Source organism: Glycine soja, chromosome 15 (genome assembly GCF_004193775.1).
Source record: "Glycine soja cultivar W05 chromosome 15, ASM419377v2, whole genome shotgun sequence".
Taxonomy (NCBI): domain Eukaryota; kingdom Viridiplantae; phylum Streptophyta; class Magnoliopsida; order Fabales; family Fabaceae; genus Glycine; species Glycine soja.
The window spans coordinates 30,347,052-30,361,435 of record NC_041016.1 but is presented as its reverse complement, the minus strand read 5'-3'; the positions used below and the strand labels follow the sequence as shown (position 1 = coordinate 30,361,435).

Here is a 14,384-nt window from a genome sequence, read left to right as displayed (position 1 = left end):
AAATATATGCTCCATGTGTATGGTTGATCTTTGTACTAACCAATATTTATGAACAATGATAGACGTTAACTTCTAAGGGTCACATGTAAAAAAAAAAATCAAGGGTTTTACCTAAACTTTTCGTCTTAAGATAGGTCTGCATACAAAGAAAATGATACAGACAATAACATCCTTCATTTCCATCATGTATACAATGATATCTCCTACATTTTACTCAAATTACATAAAAACTCTTTTGATTTGCTTAAAACCATTTCTGTGACACCCTCACCCATATCGATGTCATATTTAGTTTTGAAAGCTGAAACCGAGAATTACACTTGATTACATATTTATGAACAATGATAGACGTTAACTTCTAAGGGTCACATGTAAAAAAAAAATCAAGGGTTTTACCTAAACTTTTCGTCTTAAGATAGGTCTACACACAAAGAAAATGATACAGACAATAACATCCTTCATTTCCATCATGTATACAATGATATCTCCTACATTTTACTCAAATTACATAAAAACTCTTTCGATTTAATTAAAACCATTTCTGTGACACCCTCACCCATATCGATGTCATATTTAGTTTTGAAAGCTGAAACCGAGAATTACACTTGATTACATATTTATGAACAATGATAGACGTTAACTTCTAAGGGTCACATGTAAAAAAAAAATCAAGGGTTTTACCTAAACTTTTCGTCTTAAGATAGGTCTACACACAAAGAAAATGATACAGACAATAACATCCTTCATTTCCATCATGTATACAATGATATCTCCTACATTTTACTCAAATTACATAAAAACTCTTTCGATTTAATTAAAACCATTTCTGTGACACCCTCACCCATATCGATGTCATATTTAGTTTTGAAAGCTGAAACCGAGAATTACACTTGATTACATAATTATACATATGCCCTCTCTGTGTTTTTATACATATTACAAATTTAACACCGTGATTTTCAAAAATTAGGTACAATAACCCTTTATTGTTTCAGATTTGGATTACTAAGTGATAGATCCACAAGTCCCCAAATTGAATTGTAATATTGATAACTTAGTTGCAACACTAATGAAAATTAAAAACACAATTAAAAAACTCACCTTTGTACTTCAAATGCTCCTTAGCTCTTCTTCCTTCCCTTACTCTGCGTGCTCTCATATGACTAGTATCTTGTTGGTTCTCTTCCCTGATCCTTATTGCCCAATTGCACCCTATCTTCTAAATCCAATGGTCAATTTATGTGTGTTAAGCAATTCTGTAAAAATGCAATGACGTGTGTCTGTTTATACCAGCAAAAGACAAACTGCAATTTCTTTTTAGAATCATTAAAAGTGCGCATTTATTGTGTCTTTCATTTTATCTATTACATTTCTATCATATTTATTACTTTCCCTCTTTTAATATTTTCTCTCCATAAATACATTTAAGACTTGTTTGGAGTAACAAAAAGAAAATAATAAAAAAAATTAAATTTTGAATTCGGGAAAAAGTCTAAAAGGAAAGAAAATTTTAGATTTTTTCTTTTTGAAGTCAACCTTTTACTCTTGTTCCTTCTCATTTTTTTCCAAGCAGGCAATTTTTTGTTTGTTATTCATGGTTTTCCCCATCGTTTCTTTCCTTTCCATTCTATTATAGCATGAATATTATTATTTAACTTTTATTTTATTATAGTTATGTTTACTAATTTGAACTCAGTTTTGACCCTAGGATGCACAGACAAACAAAATTGTGCATGGGATTAATTTTGTATTTTTTATTTAAATATTTTCGGTATCTTAGAAAAATGTAAAATTATTAGAAATAAATAATTAAAGAACATTTAATAATATTATTAAATTTTATTCTATGATAAGTGTATTAAATAAATAATATTTTATGAAGTAAAATATTTTTTAGGAAACTAAAAAACAGAAGAATATAGAATATAATAATGAATCGAAATCAAATAGAAAAAAAAAAGAGATAAGATAAAAAAAAAAAGATAAAAAGAAGTCTTTTTTTTCAAGCTCCATTTTTTGCTCTTCTTGTTTATGTGATATAATATAAACAAAGTAATTCTATTTTTCAATAGGGGTGTTGAGTAGACTAAAGCGTCGGATTGCTAATCCGTTGTACAAATTTTTGTACTGAGGGTTCAAATCCCTCTCTTTCCATTGATAATTTGATATTTTTTGTTGAACTTCTTTGTTTTCCTTGTTTGTTTGATTTTTTTATTTACAAGTTAAAGATTTTAATTTAGCTAATTCGCTTTCTTAATCTTAAAAGTATATATATATATATATATATATATATATATATATATATATATATGTATGTATATATATATATATATGTATATATGTATATATATATACATATATATAACATAATATAAAAATCCCCTTAGACTTTACTCCGGGAAGGTATAGAATATAAATTTTTTATTTTGATAGCTTTATCATGTGATAAATTTACATTAATAGTACGTTAATGACATTCAATACTATATTAATAACTGTCATACACAAAAGCAAACGGTGATTGTGTGTTTACAGTAGTAAAAAAAGATGTTTTAACATCGTTAAATTTAAGTCGATTTTTGAAAAACGATGTAGAAAATAAGTAATGACATTTTTGAAATTGAATATAACTTTTTTAAGACGGTCATATAAAACCCGTATTTGATAAAAGTGTTTACGTCGGTGTTTGCAAAACCGTATTTGCTTTTATAATTACTAAGACAGTCTTTACTATTGACTGTCTTTAATTTTAAGTTAAATAATAAATTAAATTTTTATTGCTAGTGGTTGCTCAAATTCCACTTCTCCTTCCATTGTGCTTCTCTGCCTGCTGGAATTCCACTTCTCTGTCCATTGTGCTTCCTGTGCCCTCGACTTCTTCCCAAAAACTCCAAGAATGATGAGAAGGATTTTCCCAGATCGAGAGATAAACCAATAGTCCCAAACTCATTTAGGGAAAAACCAGATGGAGAGTACTCCACAGCAAAAATGTTCATAACTCTCAAATCACGGCGCCGAAGAAGGTATTTTCCTCTTGCTTGTATTCATCTTCTTTTTTTGTTGAACCACATCTACCGTAATCAACAGTCGGTGCCTCCATTCATCTTTGACCTTCCAACCATCGCAACACCACCAAATTCACACGACCACCACCATCCAAACACCACCGCTTCCGCATGCTACCACCGTTGACACCACAATCACCCAAACACTATCGCAACCGTGTACCGCCACTGAAATAATGCCAGATCTGTACCCTAAACCCCCTTCATGCAGCAGATCTATTCCCTAAACCAGGAGTGCGCTCAGTGCCTGCTTCACTTTGCGAATCTGAGCCCGCTACATTTCCTATTCTGTTAGTGGTCTTTTAATTTAGCTAATTCGCTTTTATTGTTGTCTGTTTGTGGTCTTTTTGTTGGATTTGTGGTGCCTATGTTTTAGAGTAGGATGGTAATCTCCACACCAAGTTTGGCATTTGTGTTTCTTGGTTCTATATATGGAATATGTAGGTTGATGGGAGAGAAATTTTGAGTTGATATATTAATTTTGGTTTCATTCCCTCCCTTGTTTTCTCTGCTTTAGGAAGATATTATTTTGTATTCTTTATTTTTCACATGCCTTCTTTAAGACAAACATCTTGGTAGCGGGCACATTTGGAATTTGATACATATAGTTGAATTGAATCTGGACTGGTTACATGAATCTGCAATTGAATGTGGACTGGTTACATGTAAATATGAATAAATTTAGTTTTAATCTCTTGAATATTTTTATTAGTATCAATCTTAGTATTTTTTTTAAAAACATTCTATCAGTATAAACATATTGCACTTCATATTACCCTATCATGTGCAGTTGCTTTAATCTCATGAATTGTATTTCTAGCTACATTTCACTGAGAAAGCATGTCTTTTTTATTCTTGTTTTTCTTTAATCTATAGGATGTGGCAATTGCTTATGGATTCAATGCTATTAGGTATCAAGCAGCAGTAGATAATAAAGGCTCGAAGAGGTTGGTTCCTTCCTTGACTCTACTCAAGTGACCAATTATATTTAAGCTTGGTTTTTTAAACTATGGGGCCCACCTAATGCAGCCATCGTGAGAATTAATATATCAGAATATATATTTGACATGCTTGATTTCAAGTCTTACATTTCAAACGAAAGATATATTTGGTTGCCAACTAAATAACTTGGTAATTGTGATCTTAGATTCGGATAGTGTGTGTATTATATTTATATAGAGCCACAGGCAAGAAACATAACATAAGTGTTACATCCATGACTCCTTAAAAGACGTTTCTTGTAGTGCTTTTCTAGCTCTCCCTTGTCTTACAGGATATGAGATAGGTCATGAAATTGATCTTACATTAATCAAAATTTAGGATGATGTTGTTAATAAAAAATGATCTCACATAATCATTTACATAGCCTGAAAGCTAAATATCTGCCTATGCACGCGGTTTATTTCAGGAATATATTCAAGATGACATTGGCTGGGCTAAAGTTGAATTTGAAGACGACAAAGTGATACACTATGCTAAACAAAGAAGAAGATTTAAACAAAATGGAAATAGTGAAGATAAGTTTTCTGATGCCTTGTTATTTCCTTTGATAAAATGAACATTGATAAGGTATATGTTTTATGTAAGAAATAAGAAAAGAACATTGATTATTTAAATATTGGATATATAAAAGTGAATTCATGAAGTGCTTTGTGCGTCATTTGGGGTTAATAGTTTGAGATTTTTCCAAAGAGGAAGAATGACATTTAGTAGGGGTATGTACTAGCTCCTCATCCTTATTTTGAACTACATATTAGGAAATATGAGATAGGTCATGAATTTTGTCTTACAGGATATGAGATAGGTCATGAAATTGATCTTACATTAATCAAAATTTAGGATGATGTTGTTAATAAAAAATGGTCTCACATAATCATTTAGATAGCCTGAAAGCTAAATATCTACCTATGCACGCGGTTGATTTCAGGAATATATTCAAGATGACATTGCCTGGGCTAAAGTTGAATTTGAAGACAACAAAGTGATACACTATGCTAAACAAAGAAGAAGATTCGAACAAAATGGAAATAGTGAAGATAAGTTTTCTGATGCCTTGTTATTTCCTTTGATAAATTTTACCTTCTCTCTTTGAATTAATTTCATTTTTGCTATTAAATGACCTTATACTAAAATTTAACATTTTCTTCTTAAGATTCAGGTTGCAGTGCACCCAGGAAATGTCTTGGCCTTGCACATGTATAAACCACAAGGATTTAAGTACTCTAGTGGACAGTATATTTTTCTGAGCTGCCCTGATGTCTCGCCTTTTCAATGGTAAGTGAACATTGGTTTTCTTAATATTTTTATAGCATATTACCATTAAAATCAGGGAGAGACGTTAACAAAAAAATTAATTTGCTTCTTTGTAAATTTCCCATTTCTTTTAGTTGTTAGGAAGTAGTAGATATATATCATACTTGGGAAAATGACATGGTAGGAAGGATTGACAACAGTTTCACATTTTATTGCATGTTACTTATTATGAGATTTATTTTTATTATAATTAAAAAGATTTATTTCATTAAAGTTTTTAGTTTTTTTAAGGAAAAAGATTTTAATTATGTCTAACCGATTACGATAATTAAAACTATGTATTATAGTACTGATTAAGTTAGTTTGACTAGCTTGTTTATATGATATGAATCTAATTTAAGATGGCTCTCATGATAAGTTACTTTAAAACTTAGTAATAAAGTTTCTAAATAGAACATACAGGTTTCTCTCTCTCTCCCATAATTTTTGTTTTCTTAGAAGACCATAATATTATAATGTGCTTTGTGTATATTGTGTGGTTTCTTCTTTATGGAAATATATTGTGTATATTGTGTGATTTTTAAAGGATAATGATGATTTTTATATAATTATCTTCAAAGTCATACCAATGGTAATTATCCAATCAACAACTATATACTTAGTTTCATGAATGTTTAATTATATTTGTTGATTATTACTTAGATAATATTATAATTATAAATATGTAACTTTTCATATTAAAATTAACATTTATAATTAGAAAACTATTTTATATGTTACTAATATTTATTGATTATTAGCGATATTGATAATATCGTAATATTGATTTAATTTATCTAAAATTTATTTGTAGGTAATTCAACATTTAACATTGGTGCTGATGTAAGCAATGATGTAGAAATATGTAGTTTCTAAGACGGTGCTGACGTCAGCACCGTCTTAGAAACTACATATTTCCACATCGCTCCTGACATCAGCACCGATGTGGAAACGGACATATTCTACATCGTTTACCAAGGGATGACCGACTTAGAAGATGTAATTTCTACATCGGTGGTGGGCTGAGGACCGATGTAGAAAATGTTATATTTCTACAACGGTGGATTTTGGAACGATGTTGAAACATAACACTAACAACGTCGTATTCTACATCGGTTGAGCACCGATGTAGAATGCCGTTTTTGACCAATGTAAAAAGCACGCTTTCTAGTAGTGTTACTCAAACTAGACAAATATCCATGCGTTGTGCGGATTTGTAAATCATTAAAGAAATATTTAAATAAACTATTTATTTACTAAATCAAATTTAAAAGTATAACTATCAATGATATTTTATATTATTTTTTGTTAAAGGAGATAAAAAATTACATATAAATTAAGATATTTTTTCTTTATCATTATATTTATAAGGAAATATTTCAAAATTGGAGGCTGACCACTGAACTAAAGTTGATTAACGTGAAGATAGAAGTAAGCGTTGTGTATAATTATTATAAGAACAATATAAGAACAAAGTGAAATTGACATAATAAAATAACTAAAAAATATTTATTTAATGAAAGAAAAATAGTCAATCATAATGATAAAGCACATAAAAGTGATGCGAATAAAACACCGAAAATTTTTCATTTAAATAGACTTTTTGTATTTATTTTCTTTTGCTGGTGACCTGATGTTTTTTTTTTCTTTTGTGTGCTTCTTTTAAAACTTTGATGTCAAAACAATTTATTTATTCGTCTTTCTCCTTGATGAACTTTTTGAGATTGAATAAAATTCATTTGATGATGAAGATGCATATTTTGACTTCTCAGATGCTTGTAGCTTTGGACTTCGACCTATGACAACTTGTTCATTAGCCTTTTTTCTTAATGGACTTTGTGAGATTTGATAAACTTCTACATTAAATGATGAGGTTGCACCTTTTAACTTGTTGGATGCTTGTAGCTTTGGGCTATGACTTACAATTAGTTCTCCATCTCACTCATTTGGTGTTGTTTGTTGTGGTGAAGTGGACTCCTTTTTTAATAAAAGTATTAATTAGTGGACAAAAATGTAAATAAATTATAAATATGGTTACCTGTTTAATTTCTTTGAGGAGAGGATCATGCTAAATGATATTTTGTGGGATAAAAGTCATTGTGATGGTATAGCTTTGAAACCCTTCCTTCAAGTTGTGAGCTTGGTTTCAAAATTAAAAGTGTGTTTGCAAAGGGTATCCAATATTGGGGGTATGTAAGCCATATTTTACATTTTGGGTGTGAAGGAGTTCAGATGCTATTGTGTTTAGAATTTGTTATGCATCTTGATCAAACATTGCGAATATTGTTATACCGGTATCATTAGAGACTTTCAATTGACCAGCAGTCTCATTCAGGAAACTTTGATTAAAGTTAAGGTCTTTTGTTATGAAGGAATGTTGTTAGGTTTTATGATTTGTTACAATAATTCATGTTTTCTTCCACTCTATCATTAGGGTATTACTTCTAGATTCTGAAAGTAAAAAGGATAAAATGAATTGAGCTTCTCCCAGAAGTTAAAAACTACTTATGCACTTGGCTTTTATCTTCATATTTTCTTCTCTTATAGGTGTTTGTGTGGAAGTTTATCCACTCCTGATTTGCCAGTGATTGGATATGACTTGCCTTTTCTTTTCCAACCAATGTTGATGGTACTTGTGGCAATTTTAAAGCTTAATTGTTTTGATAATCATAATTATTTTTAACCTTATATTGATGAAATATGTATGTTTCTGTTTGTTTGATCAAGTCATGATTACGGGTGGAGCAACATCACCTGTTTTCTACAATTTGAGGCGAAGGTGGTTATGAGTGGACATTTCTCTTTCTTCTTCTTTTTCTCTCTGTGAATATTGTACTCAGTCCTTCTAATTGTACACACTGTACTCTTAGAGGTTGATTCTCATTTTTAGTACGGGAATAAAACGAGTACATTCTATAATTTCCAGTATTTCCCTTTCAGAAGTTATATAGGATGACACTCTTTCCAGTTAAAGACCATCCCACAGACAACTATATATTTTTGGGCTTTGATTTGATTTATATTTTGCTTAATTTTGTTTGTCAAATACCTTAGGGTATGAAACAATTTCTTCCCCTTTACGCTGAACTTCTAATGATTATGAACATATTTATTTTGTCTGACTATTTGCGGTTTTTTTGGATACTTCGTTGCTATTTTTTCCTTAAACTCATATTTTGTGAGATTGTTCAGAGTTTTAGGAGGTAGTCTACGAGGTAAGCTATAATTTTTATGCATTTTCCTCAGTGCTTAATTATCTGGATTTGCATGCAAGCTCTCCACCTCAGAGTATCCTTTTGCCATTTTTACGATTTTTACTTTTGCGATTTCTACGTTATTCTTTCCTTCTCCCTCCCGTGATGTTTGCTGTTGTGGGTTATAAACCCAATATCTCATAGAGCAAACAACTACAAGGGACAAATTCAACAAATTACCCGTGATTCCACATTTTCAGGGCTATTTACTGTGTAACATTTGTCCCACTTAATTACTCTAATTCATTTGTTATTCATTACACCAGTTTTTATTCATTTCATTACTTCCTTTCTCAAACACTTATGCTTTTAAAAAAGTTACTTATATTTCATTTAAAACAATATCCACCTATTTCTGAATTTAATTTTAATTGAGTTTGTAAGGCCTGTAAAATAATTGTTTTTTTAATTAGTATCCGTTGATAGATTCAACATAGGTTTGATTACAATTAAAATTTTTATTGAGTTTTTTAATTATTGAAAAGTTCTATCAAATCTTATTTTTGTTTCTTCAAAATTATGTTAATTATATCTTTTCCATCAATTTTGTTACATTGACTAATGGAATTGACTCATCACTCTCTTTGGTTCCTTTCTCTAACTTATTCACTCAAAAGTCATGGTCACCACACCCACAACACCATCAATCTCCTCCACACAGCCCAAATTGTAACAACGTAATTTTTCATAATGTATGATAAGTGTTTAATTAAAATACAAGAAAAGACAATTTAGCGGTGCGGGTTTTAGGGCTTCAATTTCGAGCACCCTTGCCACGTGTTGCTTCCTGATTGGCAGATTTAACGGCTCATTTAATTCCGCTTAATACTCATAATTGTGCGTATCTTATCCATTACTCTTTCTTCTCTCTCCTGAGTTTTATCTGTTGTTGTGTTTTCTCCCTCTGTGTTTTCTCCCTCAATCTTCTCTTTCTCCATTTTTCTCATCTGAATCTTCTTCTCTTTTCCTTTTATTCTTTTTGTTTCTTCCTTCATGCAGGCGATTCCGATTCCATTTCCAACACTATAAATTTTGCTATATAGTTTATTAATTTTATGTGTTTGATTTAATTTGATGACAAATTATGTAGGTTTTCTCAATGTATTTTAATTATTTCCCTTTATATTTATGAGTGACAACAAATTATAGTCAAAATTTCTTCTTTCCTATTGAGGCAGAAATGTTGTTAGTTTTCTTTGTTATGTGCGTATCAAATATCTATCTCTCGCATAGCCATAATTGTTCACTATATTGAGTACAGACCATCATATACTATTCTCAACCAATAAGGACAAAATCTAATGTGTTTATGTACCTATTGGTCAAAAAAACATCTTCTATGACTCAAATGATTAATACCTTACAAGAAAGAGGACCAATGGAATCATACAATAAAAAATTACAATACTTGCTGAATAAAAAAATCTAACAATCCGGGTTGCAAACTAGTATAATTAAAGACAAATTAATAACAATGAAAGTAGTTATTCTCTCTTTAACCTGTCATAGCAAAAATAGTATATAATCTAACCACAAGATTACTAGCACCTATAAAACTATATAGCATTACAAGTGCTGAGTATTGTGTCCCAAAAGTAGGTTACATAAAGGGAATAACTTAAATATGGGATTTCCATTCATCGTCACCGCATCTTGATAACCCTATTGCTTATGTACTTCAAAGCTTCAGTTACGGTGGCTCTACGTCCATTTTCGGAGTCCCATATCTCAGGTATCACTTGTTTCTCACTTGAATTATGGGTGTTCTCAGCATCATCAGAATTATGATACTCATGCAATTCCTTTAGAGCTGTCACCACAGCAACGTATGCCTCCTCTCCCAAATCATTTTTTAAAGATAATAATTTAGGATCATTTTCATCAATTTCTTCCTGAAAAAATAAAATGAGAGAGACATCAAATTTTGCTCATTTAATTGTCCATGCTAGTGTACATTTGTGACACATAATTGAATCCCCTACCCTGCTGATAACATGCCATGTTTTACAGATTATGCCAGTTTGGTTGTAACAAACTCTAAATTGGAGATATACATAAAATTTTCTTACATGATCATGTGTTTATGGGATCTATAATAAAGGAACATTATTACATTTGAACGAGCCTTCTCTTCTACTAATTCACAGCTATGTTAAACCAAAACATGAAGAAAACATAGAAGCAACCAAGATGTATCATATACCTGTATTTCCTTCCCTTCGACATCAACAATCTTAAAAGGGTGCCATGTTGAATCCAGAATTTCTTTTTGCCACTTTGCGCACAGTTTGACAGACTCCGATGATGCTTTTTTGTTATTTTTATACCTATTCATGCACACTTTTTTAAATGACCTAGCACTGACCTCCCCAATTTTTTTTATTTGAATCTTAGTAACCCCTTTCAAGAACTGTGGTAATTCCTGAATTGTCAAGCAAATGCATTCAATTAGCTTTTGCACGGAAAACATTAATTGTGATAAAACAGTACCAACAGCCAATAGCTATAGTAAAAAATGTTCACAAAACATTAAGATAAGGTTTACTGCAGTGCCATTAATGAAATGTGTAAACTCTCCATTTTAACACTAAAAATTGGATAATCCTTTTTAACTTCTAACTTTACAAAATCTTTTTAACTTTGTAAAATATTATTCACTTAAATAACCTTTATGATACAAAGTAAAAGTAAAAAATGAAATACTTTTTGTGAAGTTGAAAAATTAAAGTAAAAGGTTTAATAAAATTATGAACTAAAGTGTCTCCTTAGTATAAGGATTAGAATAAGGATTTTCTCAGAACAGAACATTTACCTTAATAATTTGTTGCCTAGCATCTTCTAGCTCGATTTTAGCTTCTTGTACCTTCTTCTTCAAAGCTTGATTTTCATCATCTTTTACGGACATATCAAAAATCATGTCCTCCAATTTTTCTTCTATCTCTTCTATTTCTATCTTTCTTTTATTCTCATGATCAGCTTCCTCCAAGTTCACACACTTCAAAACCTTGAGTTGTTCCTCTAGTTCAGCAATTTCTAAATTCAACTTTTGTTCATTTCCCATCTCTTTTTCAAGCTTCAACAGTGCATCACTGACAGCTTTTTTCTCCATCTGCAAAATTATTTTGCAAGATCCAGTGATTAATAAGCCATGAAATTGGGCAACATGAAACCAAAAATAAACTCACTTATGAATGAAGAAACAAACAACACGTAACACACCTGATGCTTTTCAAGCAAACTGAGAACATCACTTCTGGCCTTCATCTGCTTCTCTGTTGCTAAAATTAGTGATTCCATTTGCTTGACATTATAAGTTAAATAGTTCGTATTAATATTGATATTATCATTAACAAATTTTATGTCATTCAAATTCAAGATAAGTTAATTAAAAAGATTTACGCTTTTCTTTTCTTCCTCAAATTTTCTCCTTTGTTGTATAGTTGACTTTTCTTGTTCAATCAGTTGTTGACACCAGCGATCGAGTTCATCATTCATTGTATCTATCTCTTGTTGCAATTTTTTTATTTTTTTCCATGGCTTTATAAGTAATTTCACGTCCACGCATTACGATCGACTTCAACACTGGAGCACAATTTACATGATCATCTGCCATGTAATAAGATGAAGTTCAAACATCAAACCAATAAATAAAACATATGCTTAATATATTCAAGAGTGGAGAAGCATCTTTAGGGATTCAAGAGAATTCTACATTGCGCATTTGGATCCACCTATACTTACAGCTAGTTCTAATCATGTTTGATCAAAATAGTTAGTTAGATTTGATCCATCGAATCTATTAACTTTTAAAATAATTAATTAAAATTAAAGTTTCTTTCATTAATAGGGTTACAAACCTTCAGCACGAGTCTGGTGAAGCAAGTCTCTCTTCTTCTCAATCTCTTTCATCATTTTATCCAATGACATGTAGTCCTCAATGTACTTCGATTCCATCTCACTAATCTTTTTGTTTACAGAGCCTATTTCCCCATACAAATGATCCAGAGTTTCAGTTTTTTCATTCAATGACTCTTGTGCAACCATAGAGGTTGTTTTCAGCTCAGCTTTCTGACGGAGAAAATTTCCAACAAGCCCTTCTGAGTTGTAATCTTCTGCCTGTGCACACCAACCAAATAAGCCTGACGAATAACCCATTTTCCTTGACTCATAATAATCCTTTTTTCCATGATGATCAACAAGAAAATCTGTATCTAACTTCATCATTTGCGAGAACCCAGTCCATTCTGTACCAAATTCCAGCACAACGTACCCTGTTGGATCTTCTGCACAATGCAAAACATAAGCCTCTTCGGGTTTGTATTGTTCAAACTTTCTCAGCCAATACATGCTATCACACTCCACTGGTTCATGCTTTGGCTTCCCAAATATGTTGGCAACAATGCCTGTCCAAGGCCAAACATACCTCTCATCTGAACTACTAGCCATTGATGCTGAGTGACAAACATTGGAAAAAAAAAATCAATTTCTGACAAAAATTCAGTACTTATTCTTTTATACTTTCTTTGGTTTCAAAAGCAATATAAAAGGAGAAAAAACTGATAGGATAAATGAGCATGTATTGTTTGAAAGAAAAATATATTAACAATACACTCTCTATAGAAATGTTTTCTCTTACTAACCAATATTTATGAACAAAGATAGACGTTAACTTCTAAGGGTCACATGTAAAAAAAAAATAAAAAAATTAAGGGTCTTACCTAAATTTTTCGTCTTAAGATAGGTCTATATACAAAGAAAATGAATGTAGGCAGTAACATCCTTCATTTCCATCATGTATACAATGCTATCTCCTATATTTTACTCAACTTACACAGAAACTCTTTCGATTTCCTTAAAACCATTTCTGTGACAATCACACCCGTATCGATTTCATCTTTAGATTTGAAAATTGAAACCGAGAATTACCCTTGATTACATAATTACACATATGCCCTCTCTGTGTTTTTATACATATTACAAATTTAACCCCATGAATTTGAAACATTACGTACAATAACCCTTTATTGTTTCAGATTTGGATTACTAAGTGATAGATCCACAAGACCCCAAATTGAATTGTAATATTGATAACTCAGTTGCAACAATAATGAAAATTAAAAACACAATTAAAGAACTCACCTTTGTACTTCAAATGCTCCTTAGCTCTTCTTCCTTCCCCTTACTCTGCGTGCTCTCAGATGACTAGTATCTTGTTGGTTCTCTTCCCTGATCCTTGTTGCCCAATTGCACCCTATCTTCGCAGTCCAATGGTCAATATATGTGTGTTGAGCAATTCTCTAAAAATGCAATGACGTGTGTCTGTTTATACCAGCAAAAGACAAACTGCAATTTCTTTTTAGAATCATTAAATGTGCACATTTATTGTGTCTTTCATTTTATCTATTACATTTCCTATCATATTTAATACTTTCTCTCTTTTAATATTTTCTCTCCATAAATACATTTAAGACTTGTTTGGAGTAACAAAAAGAAAATAATAAAAAATAAATAAATTTTGAATTCGGGAAAAAGTCTAAAAAGAAAGAATATTTTAGATTTTTTCTTTTTGAAGCCAACCTTTTACTCCTGTTCCTTTTCATTTTTTTTTCCAAGTAGACACTTTTTTGTTTGTTATTCATGGTTTTCCCCATCTTTTCTTTCCTTTCCATTCGATTATAGCATGAATATTATTATTTAAATTTTATTTTATCAAAGTTATGTTTACTTATTTGAACTCAGTTGTGACCCTACGATGCAGAGGCAAACAAAATTG

The 14,384-nt window shown here is 30.9% G+C and overlaps 1 protein-coding gene and 1 long non-coding RNA gene across 2 annotated transcripts; one reads left to right on the top strand and one right to left on the bottom strand.

Moving 5' to 3' along the window:
* The first annotated feature begins 2,820 nt into the window (after positions 1–2,820).
* On the top strand, positions 2,821–4,920 carry LOC114387196. Its single transcript, XR_003661267.1, has 3 exons — positions 2,821–3,023; positions 3,942–4,012; positions 4,474–4,920. It is a non-coding gene; the product is annotated as an uncharacterized LOC114387196 (long non-coding RNA).
* A 5,130-nt stretch (positions 4,921–10,050) lies between these two features.
* On the bottom strand, positions 10,051–13,920 carry LOC114386405 (factor of DNA methylation 5-like). Its single transcript, XM_028346408.1, has 7 exons — positions 13,751–13,920; positions 12,469–13,062; positions 12,011–12,217; positions 11,831–11,911; positions 11,424–11,720; positions 10,815–11,033; positions 10,051–10,503 (listed from the first exon to the last, which is right to left on the bottom strand). Exons 3-7 carry the CDS (start codon positions 12,104–12,106, stop codon positions 10,255–10,257), a joined length of 942 nt encoding a protein of 313 aa, XP_028202209.1. The 5' UTR covers positions 12,107–12,217; positions 12,469–13,062; positions 13,751–13,920; the 3' UTR covers positions 10,051–10,254.
* Positions 13,921–14,384: the final 464 nt, after the last annotated feature.

Excerpts from the sequence above, each read along its gene's own strand:
- LOC114386405 (XM_028346408.1), bottom strand. The coding sequence starts at position 12,106 with ATGAATGATGAACTCGATCGCTGGTGTCAACAACTGATTGAACAAGAA. Across the intron at positions 11,912-12,010 it reads TTGAGGAAGAAAAGAAAAGC|CAAATGGAATCACTAATTTT; the intron begins GTAAATCTTTTT and ends TATAATGTCAAG. Across the intron at positions 10,504-10,814 it reads TCGAAGGGAAGGAAATACAG|GAAGAAATTGATGAAAATGA; the intron begins GTATATGATACA and ends TTATTTTTTCAG.